The sequence below is a fragment of the Corvus moneduloides genome, chromosome 8, assembly GCF_009650955.1.
Source record: "Corvus moneduloides isolate bCorMon1 chromosome 8, bCorMon1.pri, whole genome shotgun sequence".
Lineage (NCBI taxonomy): Eukaryota > Metazoa > Chordata > Aves > Passeriformes > Corvidae > Corvus > Corvus moneduloides.
Genome location: NC_045483.1, coordinates 32,865,789 through 32,889,340, shown reverse-complemented (window position 1 = coordinate 32,889,340; position 23,552 = coordinate 32,865,789). Strand labels below are relative to the sequence as shown.

The window sequence follows — 23,552 nt, the reverse complement described above, 5'->3', positions numbered from 1 at the left end:
CACAGAATCCAGAAAAAATGTATTTTTAAAACATTCAAAACACATCACCAAAACTGTCAATATTTTTTTGTTGTTGTTGGCTTTTTTTTTTAAGAGACAGCCTCCCTTGTCTCTTTACTATCCCATTCCACTCTGTCACTGCTCAGGTGTCCCCAGGGCACCCCACATGCTGCCTGCCCCACACAAGCACAATTCCATCCCAGCTGGTTGGAGCAAACCAGCCCACAAACAAGCACCTTTCATCATGCAGCTAAGCAAACCTTCCCAAGGGCAACTCAACTTCACAACCACATCCCCAGCACGGCTCTGCTGCGGTCAGGAGCCTGAGCCTTACCATGCACGATGGCCAGATGGGAGAGCTGCCCCAAGATCAACTCATCTCTTCTGATGTGATGCAGTTAAAGGCAGCTCTCTGCTCTGAACCGCTTTCAGACCCTGAGTTAGTCAGCACCCCTGGGTTCAGCTCTCAGCACTGCTCAAGAAGTATGAAATGTAATAAAAATCATGCCTCACCTGGCCCTCCTCAGCACCAGCATCTGAGGGGTTGTTGCACCAGGCAAACCTAGAGACCTGCAAGCTGGAGAAGCAGGTCGTGCTTTAACAGGGCAACCTCTCCGTGTTTTGTGCAGATTTAACTTTCCGCATTCATTTGCTACACTGTTGCCATGGCAATGCTGTACCGGGAGGCTGCTGAGTCATTTGTGGTACAACGAGCAAAAGGAGGAAAATACCACAGCATCCTTGGCATGGGAATCTCTCCAAGGCTGGTTATCCCCATCCCTTTGTAAAGCAGGCTGGTTCCAGGGGACCTGTCCGACTGCCCTCAGTGCCCAGCCAGTGGCACGGCTCAGGACTGTTGCTTGGCAGGGACACCTGGATCCGGATCTGTGTGCACTTGCGAGGGTCAGCAAAACCCGAGCAAACCCTGCTGGGCTGGGTCCTTCCCAACCCCACCCTCTGCAGAGGTGAAAAAGGCTGCACAGGAGGCACGGAAAACCACTGCCATGTTTAGAGGGTAAACCATAACAGCAAGGAGCTCACGCAGAGGCAGCACAAAACATCAGGTGCCTCCTCCTCATTTGTTACCCAGCTCCTTCAGGCAGAAACATAAACATAAACACAGTCTGACAGTGAAATATAATATTCATTTATCCCCAAAATGAGACCTGTCTGGGACACTGCTTTCATGGCAATGTTTTAATAACATGGCAGCTCTTGTTGCATATTAAGAAAATTGTGAAATCTTCTTACCTCATCTAACTTAGATTGTCGACAAGGGAAGGAAAATGTAAACCCAACTGGCAGTTTCTTGTCTTTGATTTGTTGTTTCTCCATAAAGTCTCCCAGGCATTCAGCAACATGATCAAAAAGCTGTAAGAAAAGTATAAAACCACCATGAATATAGATACAGCTTGAGGGAGAAAATGTTTCAAACTCCATATGAAAACTGCTCTGAGTGAGAAGAAAGGAGAAAATAGCTCTCCATATTTTAAAGGATATATAAGTGGCATAGCTATGAAAATACTCTGAAGCAGGGTATATTAACACCTTAATAACTAATACATTATGAAATACACTGTCCTTTTACACACCTAGTTCAGGCATATTTTACACCCATAAAAAACACTTCCTGAAACAAGAGGCTCAAGGCTCTTGAGTCTGCTGTAACCCTTCCACTTAACATTTGATGAGAACAAAAATGTTCTTTTAACCTTTCAATAACAGGAAGGAGCAAGTCAAAAGAACATTTGGGATCCAGTCCCACAGGAGGTTGAGCACTTTTACAGTGATGTAGAGAAGATAACATCTGCTTCACTCAAGCATTGCTGAGACCAAAGAACCCAGCACTTTGCAGGAGCCACCCAAAAGAACATCATCTCTCAAATCTATTCCTAAAGCACACAACAAACAAACAAAAGGAAACTCAAGGGATTCATCTAAATATTTTCCATGCTACGAGAAACAACCCAAAACGGGGACATTTTTTGCGTTTTCTGAAAGGTCAGCTATGCAGGCAGCCTGCACCAGGCTTGTGGGTACCAACTCCCACCCAGCTGCCTCAATGGCACCTGTGACCATGGCACTATGTGTCCCTGCCAGCCAGGCCAGGAACCAGGGAGGCGCAAAGGCCTCTCACACCGAGCCATTTGGAAAGTCCCTCAGGTAGAGTGCAACGCTCAAAGCTGAAATCAAGCCTGAGCAACTGAAGCAACAAAAATACACATTTGTATTTACCAGCACCAGAAAGCCAGATATGCCTTCAACTGACCCATACCACAAATGGATGGCAAACTATTAACAAGTCACTGCCTGCCCCAGGAGATAACAGTGCTTCACATTTTAACTCCCTGAAAAACAAAGGCCCAAACAAAATAAATCCAATCCTATCTGCAGCACTGTTGGGATGAGAGAACATAATCTGCCCAGAAGACTGGGGATAACTGGGAGGGAGTACAAAAAGACATCTGTTGGTTCCAAATAGCCCACACAGCTTTATTAAGAACAATTAAGAGTCTTGGAGAGACAAGAATGTACTACAGACAGACTGCAGCAATTACAGATGATGAATATTTTGTCCTTCAAAGCAGGTCAAGAAGCAGTGTGTGTAATATTACAATTAAAGTGAACACCTTAAACTCATGCCTTAAATGAGGTCAGATTTGATTAAGGAAAAGTACAGTGGTTTCCCAGGGAGAATGTTGCCATTCATTGTCCTGGGCAAATCAAGGACATTTTTCTGAACCCACACAGAGAAACAACATGGGAATGCAATGTACACTGCTGCACTTCTGGAAGACAATTTTCAACTGTCCAGATGAGGGATGGAGGAAGAGGAGTTACGAAAAGAACTACAGTTAAGTAATAAAATATGGCAACTTCTCCAGGAGGAATACAGAAATAGCAGGAGTGTGTTCTGATCATGTTTTCCATCTGAAAGTATCTTGCTGAATACTCAATCCTACTAAACTTTCAGCTGCTTCCAGGATTACAAACAAAAAACCAGGGGCCAACCTCAAACCCCTCGGGAGTTCAGAAAGCAGGAAGCAGAAATGTTGACTGTGTATGTTGTTACAAAAATCCCTCTCATGCAACAAACTACGAATGCATAGAGAAAAGACGGGATCTGCTTTGTAAGTCTAAATGCAAAAAATTCCTGGGCATTCCCAATAGACTCCAAAAAGTCCGTGCACCTGCTGCGTTTGCCCACACAGTCCTGGCAGGACCTGCTGAAGCCCACCTATGTGAGTTAGCACTACACTGTAAGGGCAGACAAATGCAGTTAACTATTAGCCACAATTTGGACACTACAGGAGCTGTGTCTAGTCAGTGATGCACGGTCTGGCTGTGCTACTGTTGTTCATAAACCACAGAGGGAAGGCATGGCTCAAAAGCAGAAAAAAGACAGGCATTTATTAGTTTTGCTGCCACTGACACTGGTAAGATTTTTCCTAAAGAGACTCAAGGAAGCGTCTGTGTGTGCCCATGCCCATATTGACATCCAAACCTTACCAGTGCCAAATGACTCTGACTGGATAGTAGAGGCAACATATAAAGTTCCAGTAGAATTTCATTAAAGTAGGGACGGTGCACTGAGGAAAAATCCAAATCTTCTTTTACCCACAGATTTGCAGTAGGGAACAGTGTGAGCCAAATATTTTATCATATGTCAGAGAGATGGACAGAGTGAATGCCACAGACAAGAGGAAAGGACCTGTCTGATTTATAGAGCAACAGACCAGGCTTAATTCCCCTGACCATGAAGTTGCCTGCTCAAGCTGGGCTCCAAGAGGTCTCCACAAGGATGCATTTGGCCAGCAGACAGAAGACTTTGACAAGCAACTGAAGATCCAAGCTCAGGCTCAAGCCCCTCAATGGGGATGATTTAAGGAGCAAGGAAACCACAGTTTCAGATCAAGAGAACAGCCAAATCCATAAGCTACCCCCAGTGGTGGCAGAACACAAAGAGCAGCACCAAAATCAAGTCTCAGGCACATTCCCATTCACTGAGCTGACACAGGAGACAGGCTTCTTACAAATTTTAGACCTGCTATGACACTGCTGAAATCAACAAGAGTTTTGCCCTTGACTTTGATAGGGAACTGTCCCTGACTGGCAAAGCTGTCAGCCCATGCCTGACAGATGAACAAAAATGGAAGTCTGAATGCCATGAAGTAGAAAATATCAAAACGAGCCATGCTAGTGAGACGTGAAGCCATAAATCACAATCCTTCAATAAGCTGATTATGCACTAAGCTTTAGGAGTGTAACTCAGCAAAGTTAATGGCACAGCTTGCTGGAAATCATTAGTAGCCTACCCCACACAGGCAGTTCAGTCCAAGTATTCCACAAATCTGGCTCAGACATTTCAGAAAACCTCAAGCATATACATCAGTCATTAGCACCCAATCATCAGCTGCCTGTCTGCCTCCTGGGCATCCCCCATGCTTCCCTGTGAAGTCACACAGCAAGCACTAGATATTGTCATGGAACAACTTCAAATCCGGATGCTATTCTGATGACACTTCCAAGTTCTCCTCTTATTTTCCTGGTACTTAAATACTGTGCCCATGGGGTCAGGGGAAGCCTTGTTCTCCTTTCTTTCAGCTTAAAAGCCATGACAAAGACTATCAGCCTGAGCTCCACACTGCTGCTTCCCAACAGCCAAATGGCCTTTGGATATTGAAAAATGAAAACACAGATATGACAAAGACATGGAAAGAAAGCAGACCTGATGTCTCCCTTCCTGGCTTCTCCTTACCACCCTTATCATGTCTCCATCAAGAACCCCCTTAAGCCAGCTTGCCTTGCCTCCCCAGCACAGACACTTGGGTGTGCAGACAGCCCTGCTGCCTGTCAGTCTCCAGCTTCTGATACCCATTCATGGACAAGCAACCCTCTGCTCCCAACCTGCCTCTGAGCACCCCTGCCCTCACCAGCCACAGGCAGCTCAGCCCAGCTCCCCTCCAAAAACACCCTGTGGGAAAGCCACTGCGTGACCTTTGGGCCCAAATACAAAGCAATAAGGTTAGGAAAAGTCCTTCCAGGAAGGTTATTTTACTGCTGTGGTCCAGATATCACTGGAATGATAAAAGCAATGCTTTTATCAGTTCTATTGACAAGCACTAATTGCCATCTTACACTCACGGCTGCATGAGAATGCAGCAGCACTTATTACATACAGACAATAAAGGTATCAAGGTAACTACAGAAAATATATTAAAGGTAGAAATGCTGTTCCCATAATTTTTCTTTTTCTCCTCTTTTGTTTATTCTTCTGAAACAAACTTTAAGTTTCCTGCAGGTCTCATACTCCTAAACAGCACCTCATTCTACTTAAAAGTGTGAAAACCTTGCTGTTTCTAACAATGAAAATTACTTGTTTTGCCTTATGCTGACACCAAGACAAATCTGCCAGTGTAATCCACTTCCTGATCATAAAAAAAAAAAAAAAAATTCTTCCAAAGAACTCAATTTGAAGTCCAAGTGAATGGCTGGAAATAATTTCTATTCTTGGAACAGGGAAGACTGAAAAAAAAAAAGCCTTCCAATTATTCAGCAAAACTTACGTTGAAGCTGTGCCAAAACATTCTATCAGCTTCCCGTTATTTTTCTAATGTACTTGTACTTTTCATGAATGCTGAGTTGCTCAGACTGCCAGCACAGATATGTGGCTGTCATGGGGATTTCTATCCCTCATCTAACACTACAATTGCAGGGTTTGGTCATGTTTGTTGCTTACAAAGACTAAGTTGTTTTCCTGCTCTCCATTTGTATTTATGGAAAGTAAGTTCACTATAAAAGTCAGAATTTTTATTTCTAAGCCATCTTTTCCCTAACTTATCCAGAAGTCTCCCACATGATGACAGCAGGTCTGCAGCACCCGTGCATGCTCTGTTAAACTAAGTACTGCTTATTCATTTTCAGTATTAACACTGAAGTTCAGTTTGCATGCTGCAGGTACAACTGTTAAGATGTTAAGCTTATTCTTGTGGGAGGTTTCTAAAATCTAAGCAGCTAATCTTCCGAGAGACACCAAGGAAGAGATGCTTACCCGTGTTCCACTCCCATGCATGATGTCTTCTGGGGTATTATAAATTTCACTTTCCATCTGCACCGTCTGCTTTTTTTCATGCGATACCTTTACCCGAAGAATTCGGAAGTAAGAACCACCAAGGTCCAGTGCAATGAAATCGCCTTTCTCTATGTGGAAAACAAGACACAAGTGATTAAAAATTTTATGCAACATAAATCTGGGAAACATCAAGCTCGGTTAAGTGCACCACCAAAGCAAATGCCCAGTCCCTACAGCAAGGAAGTTCCAGCTGCAGGACATCCACATGGATCTGATTCCCCACAACTTAACATGAGCTTGTTGCAATGGCAATGCCAACCACCATTGATAGACAGGCAACTGCAATGAGGGTTTACCCGAAAAGAATCCAAAACAGTGGACAGTCTGTATCCGGATCTCATGATGAAGCTGGCAGAGCAAAGATCTCAGGAGAAAGACAAAAGAGATGCTGAAAATAGAGACAGTAAAATGAAGGGATGCCAGACCACTGACAAGCAGCCTTTTGCTGTAAATAAACCTGTGTCACTTTGGCAAATAGCATTGAGTGGTGGCTGCTCTAAAATCAACAAATTAAACACAGATATAATTAAAGTAGGAACCACCCCTTATCTCATGTCCAGAAAAGCTGAGAGTCACTGCAAACTGCAGACAGGTAAGAGAAGTCAGAGAAACAATAGCCTAAGAAACCAGCCCTGTACTGCTGCAGGAGTTACTCAGAAGTTGTGATGCCTTGCACAGAGCTCCTAATATCTGCCCAGGTGCCAGGGAAAGAGTGGGGGTACCTCCATCTCCCTCTGTGGTGGAGAGACATGAAGTCAAAGCAGTACCCTCCAATCTCCACAGACTCCAGAGCACAGCTCAGGCAACAGAGGCGTGTGGCCTGGCTATCTGAGGAATGACACCTTCAGCACCCCTGGAGACATATTTGACTGACCTGCTCATGCTATCTCACCTTATCAATGAGGGAGCAAAGACAGCGATTGTCAAAGTCTGCGAAAGGATAGTATTTAGGGAAGCAGTGTGCACAACTTTCTCACACAGGAGTGTGTGTCCAGGCTGCAGTTAATCACCAGGGCTCTTTGCAAGCATTTGTGTCTGTGCACAGCACCCCTGGGCTCACCGAGGCTGCTCAGAGGGCAGCAAAGCAGAGGCACATGGTGTTCTCTCATCCTGCTTCCTCATCAGCTGTGACTTTCAGAAGGCCATTCCTAACATCTCCATTTTTCCACTCCTACCTAAATTCAAACTGGAAAAACCTCTAGCAGCTGGGAAGATTGTTTTGACATGTTACCTAAAACATACTCAGCTCCCAGAGCCTTTTGACCCCAGACTGTCACCAAAATACCAGGTATGCAATTTATCTATGAGGATCTCCAGAGCCAGACTTGCCTCTGAGATTACTCTGTCCAATCTCATATCAAAACTCCTAAAGTCTGACCTAATGATCTGTTCCTCTTCATCACCCCACGCACCTCTGGGAGCCTCATCCCACTCAGAAAAGCTGATGAACTGGACAAGGTGTCCCCCAGGACAGGATCTTTAACAGAAACAGATCAAGAGAGGCAAAAACACACTGCAAATGTCCTTATGGTTTTCCAAGGTTACAGTGTAATAGAGAAGCAAAACACTGTCATGTGAGAAACCACAAACAATAAACTCCATACACAAAAACATAGCAAAATGACGGTGGGAGCCCACAACTTCTAATACACCTCTAATTTTACTGCACTGCAATGCAACTTCTCCTCCTTGCTGCTCAAGACATGGGCAAGCCCAGTTTGCCAAAACACAGATCCTGCAGTGCTTCCCTACCTGTTTCTGAGCAGCGTGGCATTAAACACTGCTTTGCACCAGTACAAATGTCATTTAAAGCATGAACATAGACAAGCTGGAGATGCAGTTCCTTTTATTTGGCTCAGCATAAAAAATTCATAACCCCCTTCACTGCAGCAAGTCCAGAAGTCAAACACTGACCACAAGTTTCTCATTAAGCCAAATACCCAAATAAGCTTTATCTTATGGGTATCATCTGTTGAGTGCAAGCCATTACCTCCAATCACTAATGGGAAAATCAACATTGGACCAGATGGCCCTTTTTCAAGCCTAAGTGCATACCTCAAACAAACACTACACTTCAGAAATATCTTCCCTGTAAATAAATTAACAGGTTAGGGTGTTTGATTTCCAGCACCATCAAGCTCATCGCAAGGTAAAAAATTATTAAGAATCATCCTTCACACTTTAAAAGATCTCTGAACTAGTGTAAAGCTTTCTGCATACAACTAGAGTTTTCTTTTAGAGTACTTAAGGAATTAAACCCAAAGTAGCAGCATTTAATCTGTGCTTTGTAACACCAAGGTGCAATCAAACCTGCTGTGAATTTATTTAGCGTTTGAAAGCATTTTGAGTTAGCTTGAGGTACCATTCTGGGCACTGTGGACAGAAAATTCTTATGGCTTTTGTGAATTAAACAACTCTGAATGAAGGGGGGAAAAAAACATGTTAACAGCAACACCTCCAGAGTCTCCAGAATTACTGCTCACAAATTTCTTGTTGAAAAAGTACACAAGCAGAGATCTGAATCTAAACAACAGTATTTTTCTGAACAGTCAGCTCCCATAATAATAATTGAACTCAGAGGAAAGAGCTTACAAGGCAGTAATTAGAGACAGGCCAGAGAAAAGGGCAGGCTTTCAGCCTCTGGCTTTTACGGAGGGACAGCTGAAGGCAGAAATTGCCATCTTTGGACACATCAACACAGCCGCATCCGTGAGGGGCCCCCGGAACCCTTTGCAGGAAGAGGTAAGGGGGCTCTGCGTCTGTCCTGGCTGCATCTGTGCGACGGCCAGGCCAGACATGACAGGCACACACGGGTGAGTCAGGGAAAGAAATGCCATGACACCCCCTCACAGCAAATATTGCTCATACCTGGGGTCAGAACATAACCTTTCAGAGAAAGAATGGAACGGCTCTGCCTGCTTTTCTAACACCTATCCAAAGAGGCTCTCGCCACCTACACATACAGATCACCACTGAGTTCTATAGAAATTGTCCGGGGCAAAGCACTGCCTTGCTCTAATCCATACTGCAGAGCACTGCCAGCAGGGTGCCCAACCTGGACAGGCTAGCAGGAGCCAGGCGGGCACAGGATCAAGAACTGAGAGCTCCGTACACAATACATGAGGTTCTTTTTTAAGTAGGTGCGTAATGCATGATCTGAAATTAATGCCTTGACATACAGACATGCCTATGCTCAACCAGGGCTACTCACTGCTCTGGCTCATCCTCAGTCCCAGCAGTGTTCAGCAATCTCTCACATCTCTCCTGACCATGTGCAGATCCCTGTTCTCCTGTGCCATCTCTAAGTCTTCCCAGTTCATACAATGTAACAATTTTCAAAATTATTTGACTCACTGCAAGCAGCTCAGATTTGATACCCTGCAGAGCCTGACGAAGCAGGGAACTGGGGACAAGTCGCTACTCAACTGAACCCAAAACAAACATGAATGAAAAAAAAGGGATTTTGGAGCCAGTAGAAATGCTGGGATTCCACTCAAAAGCCCTCAAGTCACCTCACGTGCAAACCCTTAGTGCAACCTCTGCTGGTGACCCAGCTGTGCGTGGCAGCTTCTGGCTTTCTCAATAGGCTGCAAATTTCAACACAACATTTCAACATAACAGCCAGCAGTGCTAAATTAAGGGAAACACAGGATTCAAATACATTGTCCCTTTGGGTTTTTTTCAGACAGCAAATCACATCTCAATGAAATAGCTTAAGATGGCAGAAAGCAACAGCAAAGCAGAGCTATCAAAGAATTCCACCTGCCAGACGGCAGCACAAAGTTATACAAAGCATCTGGCCTCATGTTCTTTCACCAGTAAATTCTCATTTTTAACTCAAAAAAAGAAAGCCTCGAAATAGGTAATAACTCTGTTATGCAGTTCTTGCAATTTCTGCACACAGGTAGGCACCAAACTAGTTAGTTTGTGGTAGGCACGACAGTAGTTAAACAGCTACATGAGAGGGAAATCCAGTGTTACTACTAAATAATAAACACTACCATATAATGTTTATAAATATATTTAGATACACTATATATGGTATTTTTTACAAACATCTAGTATTTTATAAGTAATAACAATAAGTAAGAGAGGCAATCCTGGCCTCAATTACCAACACAACACCTTTTTGGTGTCTGGTAGCAGTTTGTGCCGCTTTTATCTGGTACAGTGGGCATGGAAAAAACAAGTCCTGCATTTAGATGGAAAAAGCTTAGCACACCAGAGCAGCAGCTCTGGAGCCACATGCTACAGCCTCCTCAAGGTCTGTGAGCTTTCCCCCAAGACAATCTGGAAGAGGAAGCTACAAAATGCAAAATGAATGCCAGGAAACTCAAATTCAGCCTGTAATGGTTCACACTTCCACTGGGGAAAAAGTAAGGAGAAGAGATGTTGAAGGAAACAGCAAATGACTAAATGACTTTAAGACTCTAGGTCACATGAGTGACGCATGAATCAAAAATCATTCTATGCGAAGTATTGATTGTTGGCAGACAGGCCCCAGAGTAAATGTACTGACTGATAGTGAATTGACTGCTAGAAGGGCCCTTCCATTGGCATCAAAACAGCTTTGACAAAGGAATCACAAAATCTTCCAGCATCTGCGGGAGCAGACCTGCACGCAAAGGGGAGACTGCCTTCGAAATGCTGTCTGGGCTTGCCAGGAAGTAAATCCCTCTTGTTCTTGGTCGCACATTGTGTATTTCTAACAGGTTTCCACAAAGCATACCATGTTTAATATGGAAAACACTCAGCTCCTTACCTGAACCATCAGGAATGGACCTCACAAACGTAGGAAGCATCTTCACTACAGCTGTTGGGTTAAAATCCCTGGAGAGGCCGTTCTTCATCTCTCTCCTGAAGCGAGCCATAACGTCCAACAGCGTTTCATCAGAGAGCCTCATGGCATAGAGGTACTTATCAATCTGGGAAAGACACACACCACCACGGAGTGAAAGGCTGCCCTGAGGTGCCCAAGCAGGGCTATATCTCTCCTTAATTGCAAGGATAGTGTATAGCCCCAGCATGGCCCCAGGGCTCTGGCCAAGCTGACAACACAGCCACACGCTTCATGCCTTATCTTCTCACTGAAATCATGGAAAATGTACAAGTCTAGGATCTACTGAGGTGAGCTCCATCCTACTGTTTTCCCAAGGCACCATCCAGTCCCACATCACTTTGCCTCCTCTTTTCCACACAAAACCATCTGCTCACAGCCTCAGACTACTACCTCCAGCCCTTGCCCCACTTCTCAGCTTTCCTGACTGTCCATGAGCTAAACAGCTGGAGCTCAAATCCCCTCTTTTGGCACCTTGTCCCAGCTGGGGTGATGCGGGTATCAGAGGTGCTTAGTGTTTAAAGCCTTACATTGGGAAGGACTTGCCACAGTAGTTTTGGGGCTACATCCCAGGCTGAGAAATTATTTTTATGTAGCAGACCATTTTCCCGATCCCACTCCAAAGCTGCAACAACCAGACGGTCTGGAAAGACAGAACTTGACTGTGGGCAGGTGGCACCTTCCTTCTCAAGACAAAATATCAAATTAAAAGTTGTTGACTTCTCCCCTGTGGCTTCCAATGACAGGAGCTTTCTTTACCTCCGTGGAAAAAGGAGGCAGCTCTAGTTTTCCAACGATATTGCTTTCCATAATTATTACAATCACCTTCACTGTCAGGAAGACTGAGAGATGCTTTGATGCCTGAAAAATACAACATAGCCTTGAGGAGTTCTTGCCAAACACACCTCCCACCGTTTTAACCTCAGTAGCTGGTCTATTCTTGCCTTGTTTCTTTACCTGCCTTGGAAATTTGGTTCTGCAAATGGCTCAGATCAAAACCACACCTTTGGGATCACCTTTGCTTGCAGCTTAGCAAGACTGAAAATATAAAGCCCTGCCCATGTTTTCTGTCCTCAGCAAAACTGGAAAAGCCACCTCATTTTAAAATCCAGGCCAGCTCTGTGCCAAGGCTCTGTGTGTCTCCTTGGCTGCTCTGGAAGCCTTGAGAGCAGCTCATCTCCAAGCTGGCATCACGTCTTACAAGACCAAGGCCACAATAAAACACTTTATGTGAAACATACATACACAAGTGCTCCATATACCAGGGACTTTGAGACGGAAGTGATGAATAACGCCCTTTACAAAGGAAATGCAATCAAAAGGTCATTAAACCCTAAACTGACCATAAAACCGGCACCAATTTAATTGCTCGTACAGAAAGTACTCCTGCCCATCTACTCAAGGTCTCACCGAAGACAGCATCTCCCCGAGCCAGACACCCTCGGCCCTGACCCAGCACTTATTTATACAGACAAGGAAGAAGGCATGGATAGTGCTGCTGGGCACAGCTACCCAGCCCGATCCTGAACCACAGGGCTGGGGGTCCCCCTGCACCACAGGGGACACAGCCGGAGGCTGCACAAGCTGTGAACTTTTCAATGTCATTGCTTGCAGAGGAACAATACCATGATTGATAATACCACGATGAAATGAGACCATGCATTTTCCCCACAAACCGGTGACGTGACGGTGCAGGCGTACAGCTGAAGGGCAGAAGAGCTGAGCTCAGGTTCTCTGCAACAGAGGCCAAATGCAAGACCCAGGGCAGCATCCCCACATCCCAGCTGTGTCCTGTGCCACCCTCATGGACCGACAGCCCCTTCAGAGCAACAACCACAGCCAGTCACTGACATCATTTCCCTCCAAGAATAAAAACCTGGATGGGATGTGCCCTCCCTGCAGCCCCAAACGCTGTGGGGATAGATGCAGAAGCTGGTGTCTGGCTAAGCAAAAAGGTCTCTCCTTCGTGGCAAACCCTGCTATGGTTTTTTTTAGCAGAGTGTGTAAAGCCATGATGTCAGAGCATGAGGATATTCCCTTTTAAAGGAGGGAGGGAACCAACCTCTTTTTCAGGCTGAGCTTTCAGCAGCCCACGCTGTCGCTCAGAGGGATGATTCCCCAGATCTCCCAGAGAAAGCTACAGTAAACATCACTCACAGTCAGACCTCACCGTGCAATTAATACACCCCTCTACAAAGCCCCACTGCTGCATCCTCCTCCCAAAACCAGGGCGGAAGGATTCCCGCTCACCGAAAGCCCTGTTGTGAACGCAGGCTGTGGCGTTTGCACAGTCAGGACTGACGAGCCCATTCTCCCCACCTCTGCCCCTGTGCTGCCCTCAGCAGCGAGGGAAAACGGGAGGGAGGGCTCTTTCTGCTCCCGTGAAAGACCAATGAGCGCTGTCAGCGCCCTTACATAATTGGGCTGGACCCTCCTGCACGCAGGGAGCATCGCGTTTCATGGCACCGAGGCCATCCATCTCCACCGCCGAGATTCCCGGGGCGGGGACACTGAACCCCTGCTTGAAAAAAAATCACTCCTATGTGTTACAGCTTCCAAAACCAGGAAAAATGGGGGGGGGGAGGGTAAGGGGGAATAAAGGCCCGGTTTTTTCTCCCAGGTGCGAAGAGGGTTAGTCATTCCAGCGGTGTGGCAGCGAGGGAGTAAGCGCAGCCCTCCAAGGGAAAACTCCCAGCAAATAGCCATAAATAACTTGAGGCGGGGGGAGTCGGAGGCTGGATTATGGGATGGAGGTTTAATAACTCCCTGCTCTGCCTGCAATAAAAGCCGATCACAAAGCAAATCTCAGCCGTATGCACAGGGAAGCTGTGGAAAGAGTGGCCAGGACAGACAGGAGCTGCCGGCACCACCCAGGCAGACCCAAAGCCCCGCTGAGGCTCCCACGGGAGACTGGTGCCAGCCCTTCCCAGGGGATGGCAGAGGGCAGGAACAATTTCAGGCAAGCAGTTGTGTGGGCAAGGAGCAGAAAACACTCCTTTATTTAGCTGCCACCTTTAGATGCCCGAGGAAGGGCATCTTCCCAGAGTGCCACTATGGGAGTCCTCCAAGAGCTCAATCACTTTTTTTTCCTCTTTTTCTTAAAAAAAAAAAAAAAAAAAAAAAAACAAACCAGAGACAGAATCTGTGAGCAATTTTTTAAAAATAGGATTTCATAATCTGAACCACATTCACATAGGAAAGACAGAGTTTGTACTTGGGGAAAAGAAGTTTCTGAAAATCCAGCCACTGCAGCAGTTGTAAATAATTATAATGAAACAGGCAGCACGAAAGGCTTAAACCTACTGGCCATCCCTTAAACACATGCCTCATTCCCCGGACACTGACAACAGTCAGTGGTATCCAAGAAGAGAGAACTCCCACAATTTCAGAAATCATTAGCACCTATTTTACTGACACAGCCTTCATACCAAAACCCTTCACCACGAAAACATTCTTCTGCAGAGCTAATCATACTCCTTTCAACATAAGGAAGATTCATCAGGAGGCGAAGCATGTTAAAACAAGTAGTTTAGACATTTTGAAATTGTTCGCGCTTACTTGAGATTTATCAGATTGGTTCCTAAAAAACCTCCATCGGGGCGGGTCACCAACACAGGGCTCTTCTTGATACTAGTTATTACATTTTATACTCCATTCCATCACGTTTTTTTCAAGGTTAAACAACATCTGAATGTCACTCCTGGACTGCAAGATCATTTTCTTCACTCAGGTAAGACAACAAAAACATACTGTTCCCCTAACAGACAGAAACCAGGCAACACCTAGAGGCTCCCTTTGCTGGGGCCAGCTACTGCAGGTACAAACCTGTTGGAAACAAAAGACAGTTTTACAAAGCTCTCCTGCACACAAGCCAGTGGCACAGATGCCAGGGACGCTCCATGACTCTTATCCCTCAAGATGGGAGTCAGCTCTTCAGAGAAATTGGGGCCTCAGTTCAGTTTGGGCCAAGTCCCCTGTCTGAGCAAGGATACTGAGCTCCTACTGCTGTCCCCAGAATGTCACAAACATTCAGGGAACAGATGTTTGCAAAAACAGCTGGATAATTTAAGCTGCTTGGACCATATGTGTATTTATGCAGTACAGGGCATCACACATGGCCAGCTTGCTGCTGCACACTAGGGTGACATGGAAGTGCCATTATGAGTGGTTTCACTGGAAAATGCTCCCTTGCAGGGGCCACAGGGTTTGTGCAATGAACAACCCCTTCCTTCAATGCTACATATCCACCCTGCCTACTCCTCCTGCTTGCCACGACTCATCTTGAGAAACATTCCAAAAATGACAAATTTGAAAAAATCACACTGAAACTTAAGGGAGTACATACAAATCCAACAGAACCAGTACAGAAGCACTAGTTCCTAGATGCAGGGTATCCCCAGGGCCTGAAACCACCAGTCCCATTCATGGACCTCGCCAGGCTTCTCACTGTAGAAAGGCAGCTGCAGAGCATTAGTGCTACACAGAGACGGGAATCAAAAACAAGAGAAAAGAAGGTCACAAGAGAAGAAGAATGTTCAGCCTTGGCTCATCAGTACTCTTCACACCCCTCCTGTGACCCACAGCAGCATCCTGAAGGTGACCTGCCACCTGTGCCACCAAACACTGAGCCGACAGCCGTGATGGACCAGCAAAGCAGAGGAGCAACCACGGCATTCAGGAGCCCCACGGGGCAGCATGGAGAGCAGGGACAACGCCTCGGTTGGCAGCCCTCAGCCACAGCACGTACCAGCAGAAAGTGCTGCTCTTCCGGAAGCGGGGAGGAGAGGGAGGGACCTGAAATGAAGCCATGCAGACATGTATCCTAGGAGCAGCACACTGATGGAGCACAAACCTCACAAGCAGCACACTGAGATGGAGCAAGAGCACTTTTGCCCCACGGGGAACCAGGGAGTGGAGCCCACCAGCTCCCCGCAGCTGCAGGCAGCAGAGCCTCTGGCTGCCACAGACACCCTCCCCTACAGGACAGCCAAAAGTGAGGAGGACGGAGTCAATATCCGTTCCAAAAGGATACAAACAGGAAAAGATGTCTTACATCCTCTAAAAACAGTAGCCTGCTTTCTTCACTTGTCAAATGGGTATTATTTTTTTCTTTACTTTTCCAGACAAAACCAGATTGATCCATAAGAACGCTTTACAGCTCCCTGGCCAAACGGTTTCCCGTGCTGTCAGACAATAGCAGCCCCACAGTGCCAAACCAGCCTGCACTAAATAACCTCCAGAACACCGCAGAGTTTCCCTGTGCCTGCATGCTCCTCCTGTGCCTTCCCCACAGCCTTTCTGCCGCTCCTTGGCCACCACACACACTTGTGCTTATCTTGGCTTTCTAAATATAACACACACAGCAAGGCAGAGAAGGCCTTACCCAGGCATGCACGCCTGGCACCAGCAGCAGCACTCACAGATCCTCCAGGAAAAGGAACATAGTGGGTCTGGGGAGCAGGGAGAGCCACGTACGTGTGGCCAGGAGGTGCAGAACGCTGCAGGCTGAGCGCAGCCTCTGGCTCCTCGCGAGAGCCGCTGGGCGGGCGGAAAAGCAAAAGACCTGAAGCACGGAAGGAGATGCGGAAACCATGGGGAACCGGCTCAGGTTTTCTCCGAGGGAAGAGTGGGCATGGGTGAGCGTGTGTCCAGTAGGGCAGGATGGGTCACCCACACACTGGAGCTGAGGTCTCCCCAGGAACAGTCAGAAGCCCAAAGGAATGAGGTGCTCTCCTCCTGCTGGGGAGATTCTCAAGTCCCAAGAGCACTACAAATCAGTACTACTAATGCTGTCATTGAGGCTTTCCCAAAATATTTTAGGGATGCCTTCAGCCACACGCCCAGGTGGGTCACACGGCACCGCCGGAGGTGGCAGAGGGGAAGCCTCTGCTTCCTGACGTCAGCCCGGCTCATTGACATTTGCAATTATTTTCCCAATTTGTGTCCCCACATCCTAGCCCCAGGCTCCCCGCTCCCTACAGCTCTGCAGTATGCTCAGCCAGGACCTAACTGCCATGTTTTTATTTATCCTGTGCTCCGCACCCTTTTCCTTGTGGCAGTGCTCGATCCCAGGGCTGCACCAACCACACAGCAGGAACCACCTAATGCTGAAGGAAAAGAAGCCTATGGAAATGCTTCTTTTTAAGCACAACTGACAACCATTTCCTGTAAATTGCGATCCTGCAGCGGCACATAATTCAAAAACTACCTGCTCCTCGCCTGCTGAAGTAGCAATGCTCACAGGTACCCTTGGAAAGAAGGGGAAATCCCCTCTCCAGAGATGCTGGTGCCTACGAAAACCAGGAAAAGCCAGCACCTCCACCCCTCACTGCCAACCCCCCCCCAGGTCCTGCCTGACCGGCCGCTGTGCATCCATCACCCACACCCCACTCCCAGCTCCACCGGCGATGCTCTGGAGCGCTTAAACCCGGGGTTATCTCTCCTTTCTCCCGCAGCTGGGTGGCTCTGAGGACAAAGCAACAAAACCAACGTACGGATAAAAAAAAAAAAAATTTAAAATATTTTTTTAAACAATTCAAAAAATAAATAAATAAAGAGTGTGGGCGGGCGGCGGCCCTCGGCCGGGGGATGTCCATCTAACCTTTTTGACCTGGTCCTCCTTCAGCTCCGTGAAGTAGTAGGCCAGGAGCTGGGCGGCGATCATCCTGCCGGCTGCAGCGGCGGCTCCGCGCACGCAGCGATGCGGGGCCCGGGGATGGCCGCGCCGAGCCGAGCCGAGCCGAGCGCCGCCCCTTCCTCCTCCTCCTCCTCCTCCGGGCTGGCCGCGGCCCCGCCCGGCGGGACGTGCCGGCTGCGCGGCGCGGCGCGGGGCACCTCGGCACTGTTCCCGGCCCGGAGGAGCAGGAGGGCGGTGCCCTGCCGTACCCCAGAGGCGCTCTACAGCAGCCATGGAGACGGGCTGATGAAGGTTCCCTGGGGAAAAAAAAAAAGAAAAGGAAAAAAACAAACAAAAAACCTTCTTGGTGGCCAAGGCCAATGGCATCCTGGCCTGTGCCAGGAATAGTGTGGGCAGCAGGACCAGGGAAGTGATTCTTCCCCGGTATGCAGCACTGGTGAGGCTGCACCTCGAGTGCAATGTCCAGTTCTGGGACCCTGAATTCAAGAAAGGTCACTGAGGTGCTGGAGCATGTCCAGAGAAGGACAAAGGAGCTGAGGAAGGGTCTGAAGCCCAAATCTGATGATGAGCAGCTGGGGGAGTTGCGGTGTTAAGTCTGGAGAAAAGGAGGCTCTGGGATACCTTCTCACTCTACAACTCCCTGACAGGAGGGTGTGGCCACGTGGGGGTCAGGCGACGGGACGAGAGGACATAGCTTTAAACTGTGCCAGCGGAGGTTTAGATTGGACTTTAGGAGAAATTTCTTCATGGAAAGGGTGGTCAGACATTGGAATGGGCTGCCCAGGGAGGTGGTGGAGTCACCTTCCCTGGAGGCATCTAAGGAAAGACTGGACCTGACACTTCATACCATGGTTTGGTTGACATGGTAGTGTTAGGCCTAGGTGGTCTCAGGCACACAGTGTGATTCTTGCAGCAATCCTGAGCAGAGCCAGGAATCAGACTCAATGATCCTTGTGGGTCCCTTCCAACTAAGGATATCCTATGATTCTGTGATAATACACTGACAGAGAGGGCCTCTCCTCCCCACATGTGCTGCTCACAATTTTGCCATGTTGGAGCACATGTCAGCAGCCCATGGGGCTCCTGGCTGCACCCTGTCCATCCACAGGGACAGGAACACGCACCCATGCAGAGTGGTGATGCTGGTGGCGTGATTTGCATACAGATTGTCTACCACAGTCTAAGTGATTAAAAATCTGTTTCTTGAGTTTCCGGCTTCCTTTTCAGTGCTGCTTTAATTAAATGGTTTCACTGGCCAAAATCAAGAGCTGCTTTGGCAGACACGTCCTCCTTCAGACTGCCCTAGTCACTGCAGGCGGGGTGGGCAGGATTTCCTTCTCAGGCTCCAAGCTCAGAGAGATTTTCATCAAGTGTTTCACTGCTCTGCACGTGTCACTCCTGCTCATTTTCTTGGCAAACTAAGGAGCAAACCCTCCCGTGGTCCCCGGTGTAGCCAGGCTGCCTCTCTGCAGAACAGCAGCAGCGCCCTGCCACCAGCACAGCTGGAGCTCACGGGTGGCACAGGGACATGGCGCTGAGCTGAACCATCCCAGTGTCCAGCAACGTCACCCAATCCCTTACACAGACTGACCAAACTCTCCCTCAGATATAATTCACTGCTCAGTCACGCTCCTCCTCTTCTGCTCGTCAGAAACTATCTTTAATTCCCAGCCAGGCTTGCTCCTGTTTTCAATCCATCTGCCATCTGCTAAGCCTTGTCTTTCATCTGAAATCACTCTCCTCACTCTCGGGTGTTCGCTTTCTATAAATACACTGAAAGTAACCCTACACATTCTCAGCTTTTGCTTCACTAGGTAAGACAGTCTTAGCTCTTTTTGGTCTGAATGCTGCCTGATCCTGCTCAATTCCCACAGGTTTTATGTTAGTGGAGCTGCCTCTGCGTGAGGTTTACAAGTGCTACTATCTTCCCCCTCCAGCTCAGACACCCTAAACACCACCTACATATACAACACTCCCCTCAGTTACCTTGCTGCAGGAATGCTTATTCATTTAAAACACTTGGACACAAGCTCAAGTTGTTTTCAACTAATCTTTGACCAAATGAAAGGAATTCAAAGCATCCCCTCTGGCTCTCAAGGAAGGAATTTGAATCAGACAACTGAAATATTCACAAGTGGTCTTCTCTTTAACATGACACCTGTTGTAAAAACAGGCAAGAGGAGGACATTTGTTTTCTTTGTCTGCCAAAATTGTGACTTGGAAGTGAATTGAGAAAGTCATAGATCACAAAAGTGGCCTTTGGCTCCCCGATCATTTGTATTATAACATATTTCCAAACTCAGAAACAAGTCTCAGGTTTCCTTTAAGAAGCAAAAAGGAAGTTCAAAACATCACTAGACAAGCCCTCTTGGTTCTGCGCAATGAAAATAAAACCTGCACACATCACAAACCCCCAGATAAATTAAACAATTAAGTATACACTGAAGCAGGAGGGGGTTCACGTGACAAAGTCTAAAGCAATTAGGGGATGGTAAAACAAGTATTGCAAATAATTGGGTTTGTCTTCAGTTGTTGAGCATGGCATTCAGGAACAATGAACTTGACAGAGTGAAAGCCACTAGAGAAAATGTAACAGTCCATCCAAGGCAAAACAGCTGCAATATTTAAATGTGTGGTATTTTTAAACTGCTCCGTACAAGGATAAGAGCACATGACCAGCTTTGATGCTGTAACCAGCACTGGGGTGAATGAGCTTTCCTCCTGCCAGAGAGCCGGAAGGAAATGTCCCTATGGACACCCCAACCCTTGGCAAGCCCTCCTTGCACTGCCAGGCCAGCAGTGAGGCACAGGTGTTATTTTTGGGGGGCCTGGGAGGAGCTGTGCACGGGCTGCCAGGCAGGAGCAACCAGCTCTTCACCTCTGCCTCCCTGAGTCTCGTGCTGCCATAGCATCGAGCCCTGGGTTTTCCCTTCCGCTTTACTGGAAGGGATCAGCTCAGCAGCCAATTAATTACCAGCACCTCACATACTCTGCCAAGCATCCAGCAGGCTGCTTTGAAAGCCAGTGTCCTTTAAGACAAATTACTGGAGGCTGAACGTGGCACTTGATGACTTGCAGCTATTTTGATTGCGCTCTAATCTTATTGGTCATGTTTAACGCTACCCAAGTGTTTCAACTGACTGAAGTAATTCTGTGAATCAGCTCTCCTGGATGTGGGTAAGATTTTTCCCCCCTTTGCCTATTTCTTCATTAAGCATACACTGCCCCTATACAAGTCTACATTCCAATTGAACTATACAAGGAGATTTTTTTGTTTAAATCTTATCACATAGTTTTGATGTACATAGCTGATAGATGCTTCCTACTTTTGTAAGAAAAAAATAAAGTTGTAGTTGTGTTTGCTGGGGTGTTTTTTAGGTGTCTGGAAAATGCTTGATCCCCTTTTCTCCCAAATTGCATTTTCCTTTCACAGTTCTCAAAGCAAAGTGAAAGAAAGCAGCATCTCTCTAATAAACAGTAAGTTCCCAGTTCATGACAGCAGCTCTGAGTAACGAAGGAAAGCTCCCATTCCAGGGTAGGAAACCAAGTGCTTGCACAGAAGAAATCACCATTCCTTTGTGCTGAACTTAGTGCAGAAGCTGCTAAGAAAATCTAAAAGCAGCAGATATATCAGTTTGATGAGCAATCCAGTCGAACCCACATTATGCAATTTCACCTTGCCAGGAGGCACGGCGAGCAGGCACTACCATACAGTCAGTCAGGATGCTCTCTCTCATGTTTTGCCCATGAAGAAACCAAGTTAGCTAGGAATGCCTTGAGGGGAGCTCATTCCATGCACAGGAAAGGCCACTCCATGTGCGGACAGAGCAGCGCACACTTAGAAAGTGGTTTTTATGCTCCTGGTACAGCATTGCAGGAGTATGTTTCCAAAAGATGTTTTGGGCACAAAGACTAACAAGGGGTTCTGGCCTGGGTTTGGCCCATTCTTCTGCAGATGCTCCAGGGGAAGGGTGAGCTACTTTTTAATGAAGTCCCTTTGGAAAGGTTTTAGAGCTACTCACCGCGCTGAGCATTTGAGGGCTGAAGACACTACACAGGGCTGTGGGTTTCGAGAATTAAATCCCTCCAAAGACAAGGCAGTATTTCTGTAAGGTGTGTACTAAGCAATTAAGGATCACAAACAGCCATGTCTAGACTCTAGACTGCGGCCGTGACGAGAGCACAGTGGAGGAGGAAGCATATCCAGCAAAGGAGGGGTATTGTCTACTGGTTCACATGGGAACAGACACTCCTGGGGCAGATGGAAATGCTCTGTGCCTCAACTCCCCATACCTGTGCCTCAGTCAGCTGTGTTGGCCTTTATTTCTTTAAACCAGGTACTGTTCTTCAGCATCAGAGGGATGCAAAGAACATAACCCCCACAAAACCAAGAAAACCAGAAAGCAGATAAACACAAGCCCCAAACTCATGGCTTACAATTAAGCCCCATTATTTGGAAGGCCTGGATGATGATTTCTTTCTCAGCCTCTTAGTGATTGCAAGGTTCATCAAGCTGGGGACAAACCCAACTATTCCATCTTTAGTTAACTGCTACTTCCAAAAGCTATGGGCTGCATGAGCAATCCTGCAAAGGACTTCCCACGTCTGCACGTATGTGGGGAAAAGAGGAAATTGCTCCCTGGAGTAACACCACCACAAAACTTGACCTCTAGCTCCTGTGTTGCACAGCAGAGCTATTCTATGCTGCTTTCCAACCCACTGAGGTTTTCCAACACAGGTCCAGCCTGCTGGCATCCCTTGGAACTGTGCATGCAAGTCCACTCACTGTGCTATTCCCTTACACACCAAAAGTGAAACACAAGTGCAATCCATCCAAACTCATCTCTTTTTTTTTCCCCTCCTGTCCCAGATATTCACCACTGCACCTTCTCTCTCTCCAGTGTCAGAAATACAACTGATTTTACATCTCTGCAAAGGAAAGCAATAACTATTCCAGTTTTCTGACTCGGCTTGGACCCTGCACTAGTTAAACATTTTTTCCGTTGAGGTGAGAACTGCTGCATCAAGCAAGTATTTTTTATAGTGCATTGGTAGTAAGTCATTATTGCAGCTCATATGCCTATAAAGCAGACCATACACACACACATTTATATGCACACAGAAGCATATCAACAAACTCAGCTTGTAAGGCAATGCAAGGGCATTGGTGTTAGGGGGATGAACCCAATGTCAATGAACTGCCTTTCCTGACCAAAAGGTGAAACGTTTGCTTCATTTCATAAAACACTTCTTGACTCCAGCAAACTGAAATGAGCACAAGTGCAGATTTCTTACATCTACTAAATGTCCAGTGCTAGTAAACAATGTTAAAAGGAATGATGCTGAAGAAAGGGCAAAATACAGAGTGCAAACAGGTTTGAAATTTCAAAAGGGGATAAGTTTGAAGTATTTTCAGTTGTTCAATTCAAATCTATTATCTTCAGAAGAGGCAGTTCAATACCAATTAAAGGATGGCTGCATAACCAGCAACTCAAATAAGCAATAAGGCAGTTACAAAGATTTAAACAAAGAAAGAAAATATAACCTAATTCATTGTACTATATGGAGACAGCTTTCCTAAATCTGCTTTCAGCTCCTCACAGATCATTGAGCTCATTTGTCAAAGTTTAGCTCTAACATACCCACTATGTGGGAAGACTTGCAAAAACAAAGCCAGTCCTTCAGCCCTGCAAAAAGCAGTTAACCTCGGCAGACAGCTGGTTGCTGTGCACTGCTGTGCACTATCCCAAGAAGGCTTGAATGGCAGAGCCCAAACCAGTGTCCTTTAACGACAGTGCACCTTTGCTATGTGAGCAGTAAATCCATAACCAAGAGCTTGTACTTCCAGCGTAGGGAACACAAACTGCCCCTCTTTTTTGGCTTTCCACTAGCACCAAGCAAGGTGACACCTCTCAACCCAGGCTAAGAGGCCAGTTTTCGTGAAG

At 46.8% G+C, this 23,552-nt stretch overlaps 1 protein-coding gene across 2 annotated transcripts in view; it reads right to left on the bottom strand.

Moving 5' to 3' along the window:
- The window catches only part of HK1 (hexokinase 1), a 35,932-nt gene extending 18,192 nt beyond the window's left edge, over positions 1-17,740 (bottom strand). Inside the window, exons 1-4 of one of the 2 annotated variants that reach the window (XM_032115665.1) lie at positions 17,572-17,740; positions 10,896-11,058; positions 6,053-6,201; positions 1,252-1,371 (exon numbers count right to left, since the gene is read on the bottom strand). In XM_032115665.1, coding sequence (XP_031971556.1) covers positions 1,252-1,371; positions 6,053-6,201; positions 10,896-11,058; positions 17,572-17,634 — 495 coding nt within the window. In that variant the 5' untranslated portion in view covers positions 17,635-17,740. The remainder of the gene's footprint in view (positions 1-1,251; positions 1,372-6,052; positions 6,202-10,895; positions 11,059-17,571) is intronic. The other variant, XM_032115666.1, reaches the window with a different exon arrangement.
- Between the last annotated feature and the right edge of the window lie 5,812 nt (positions 17,741-23,552).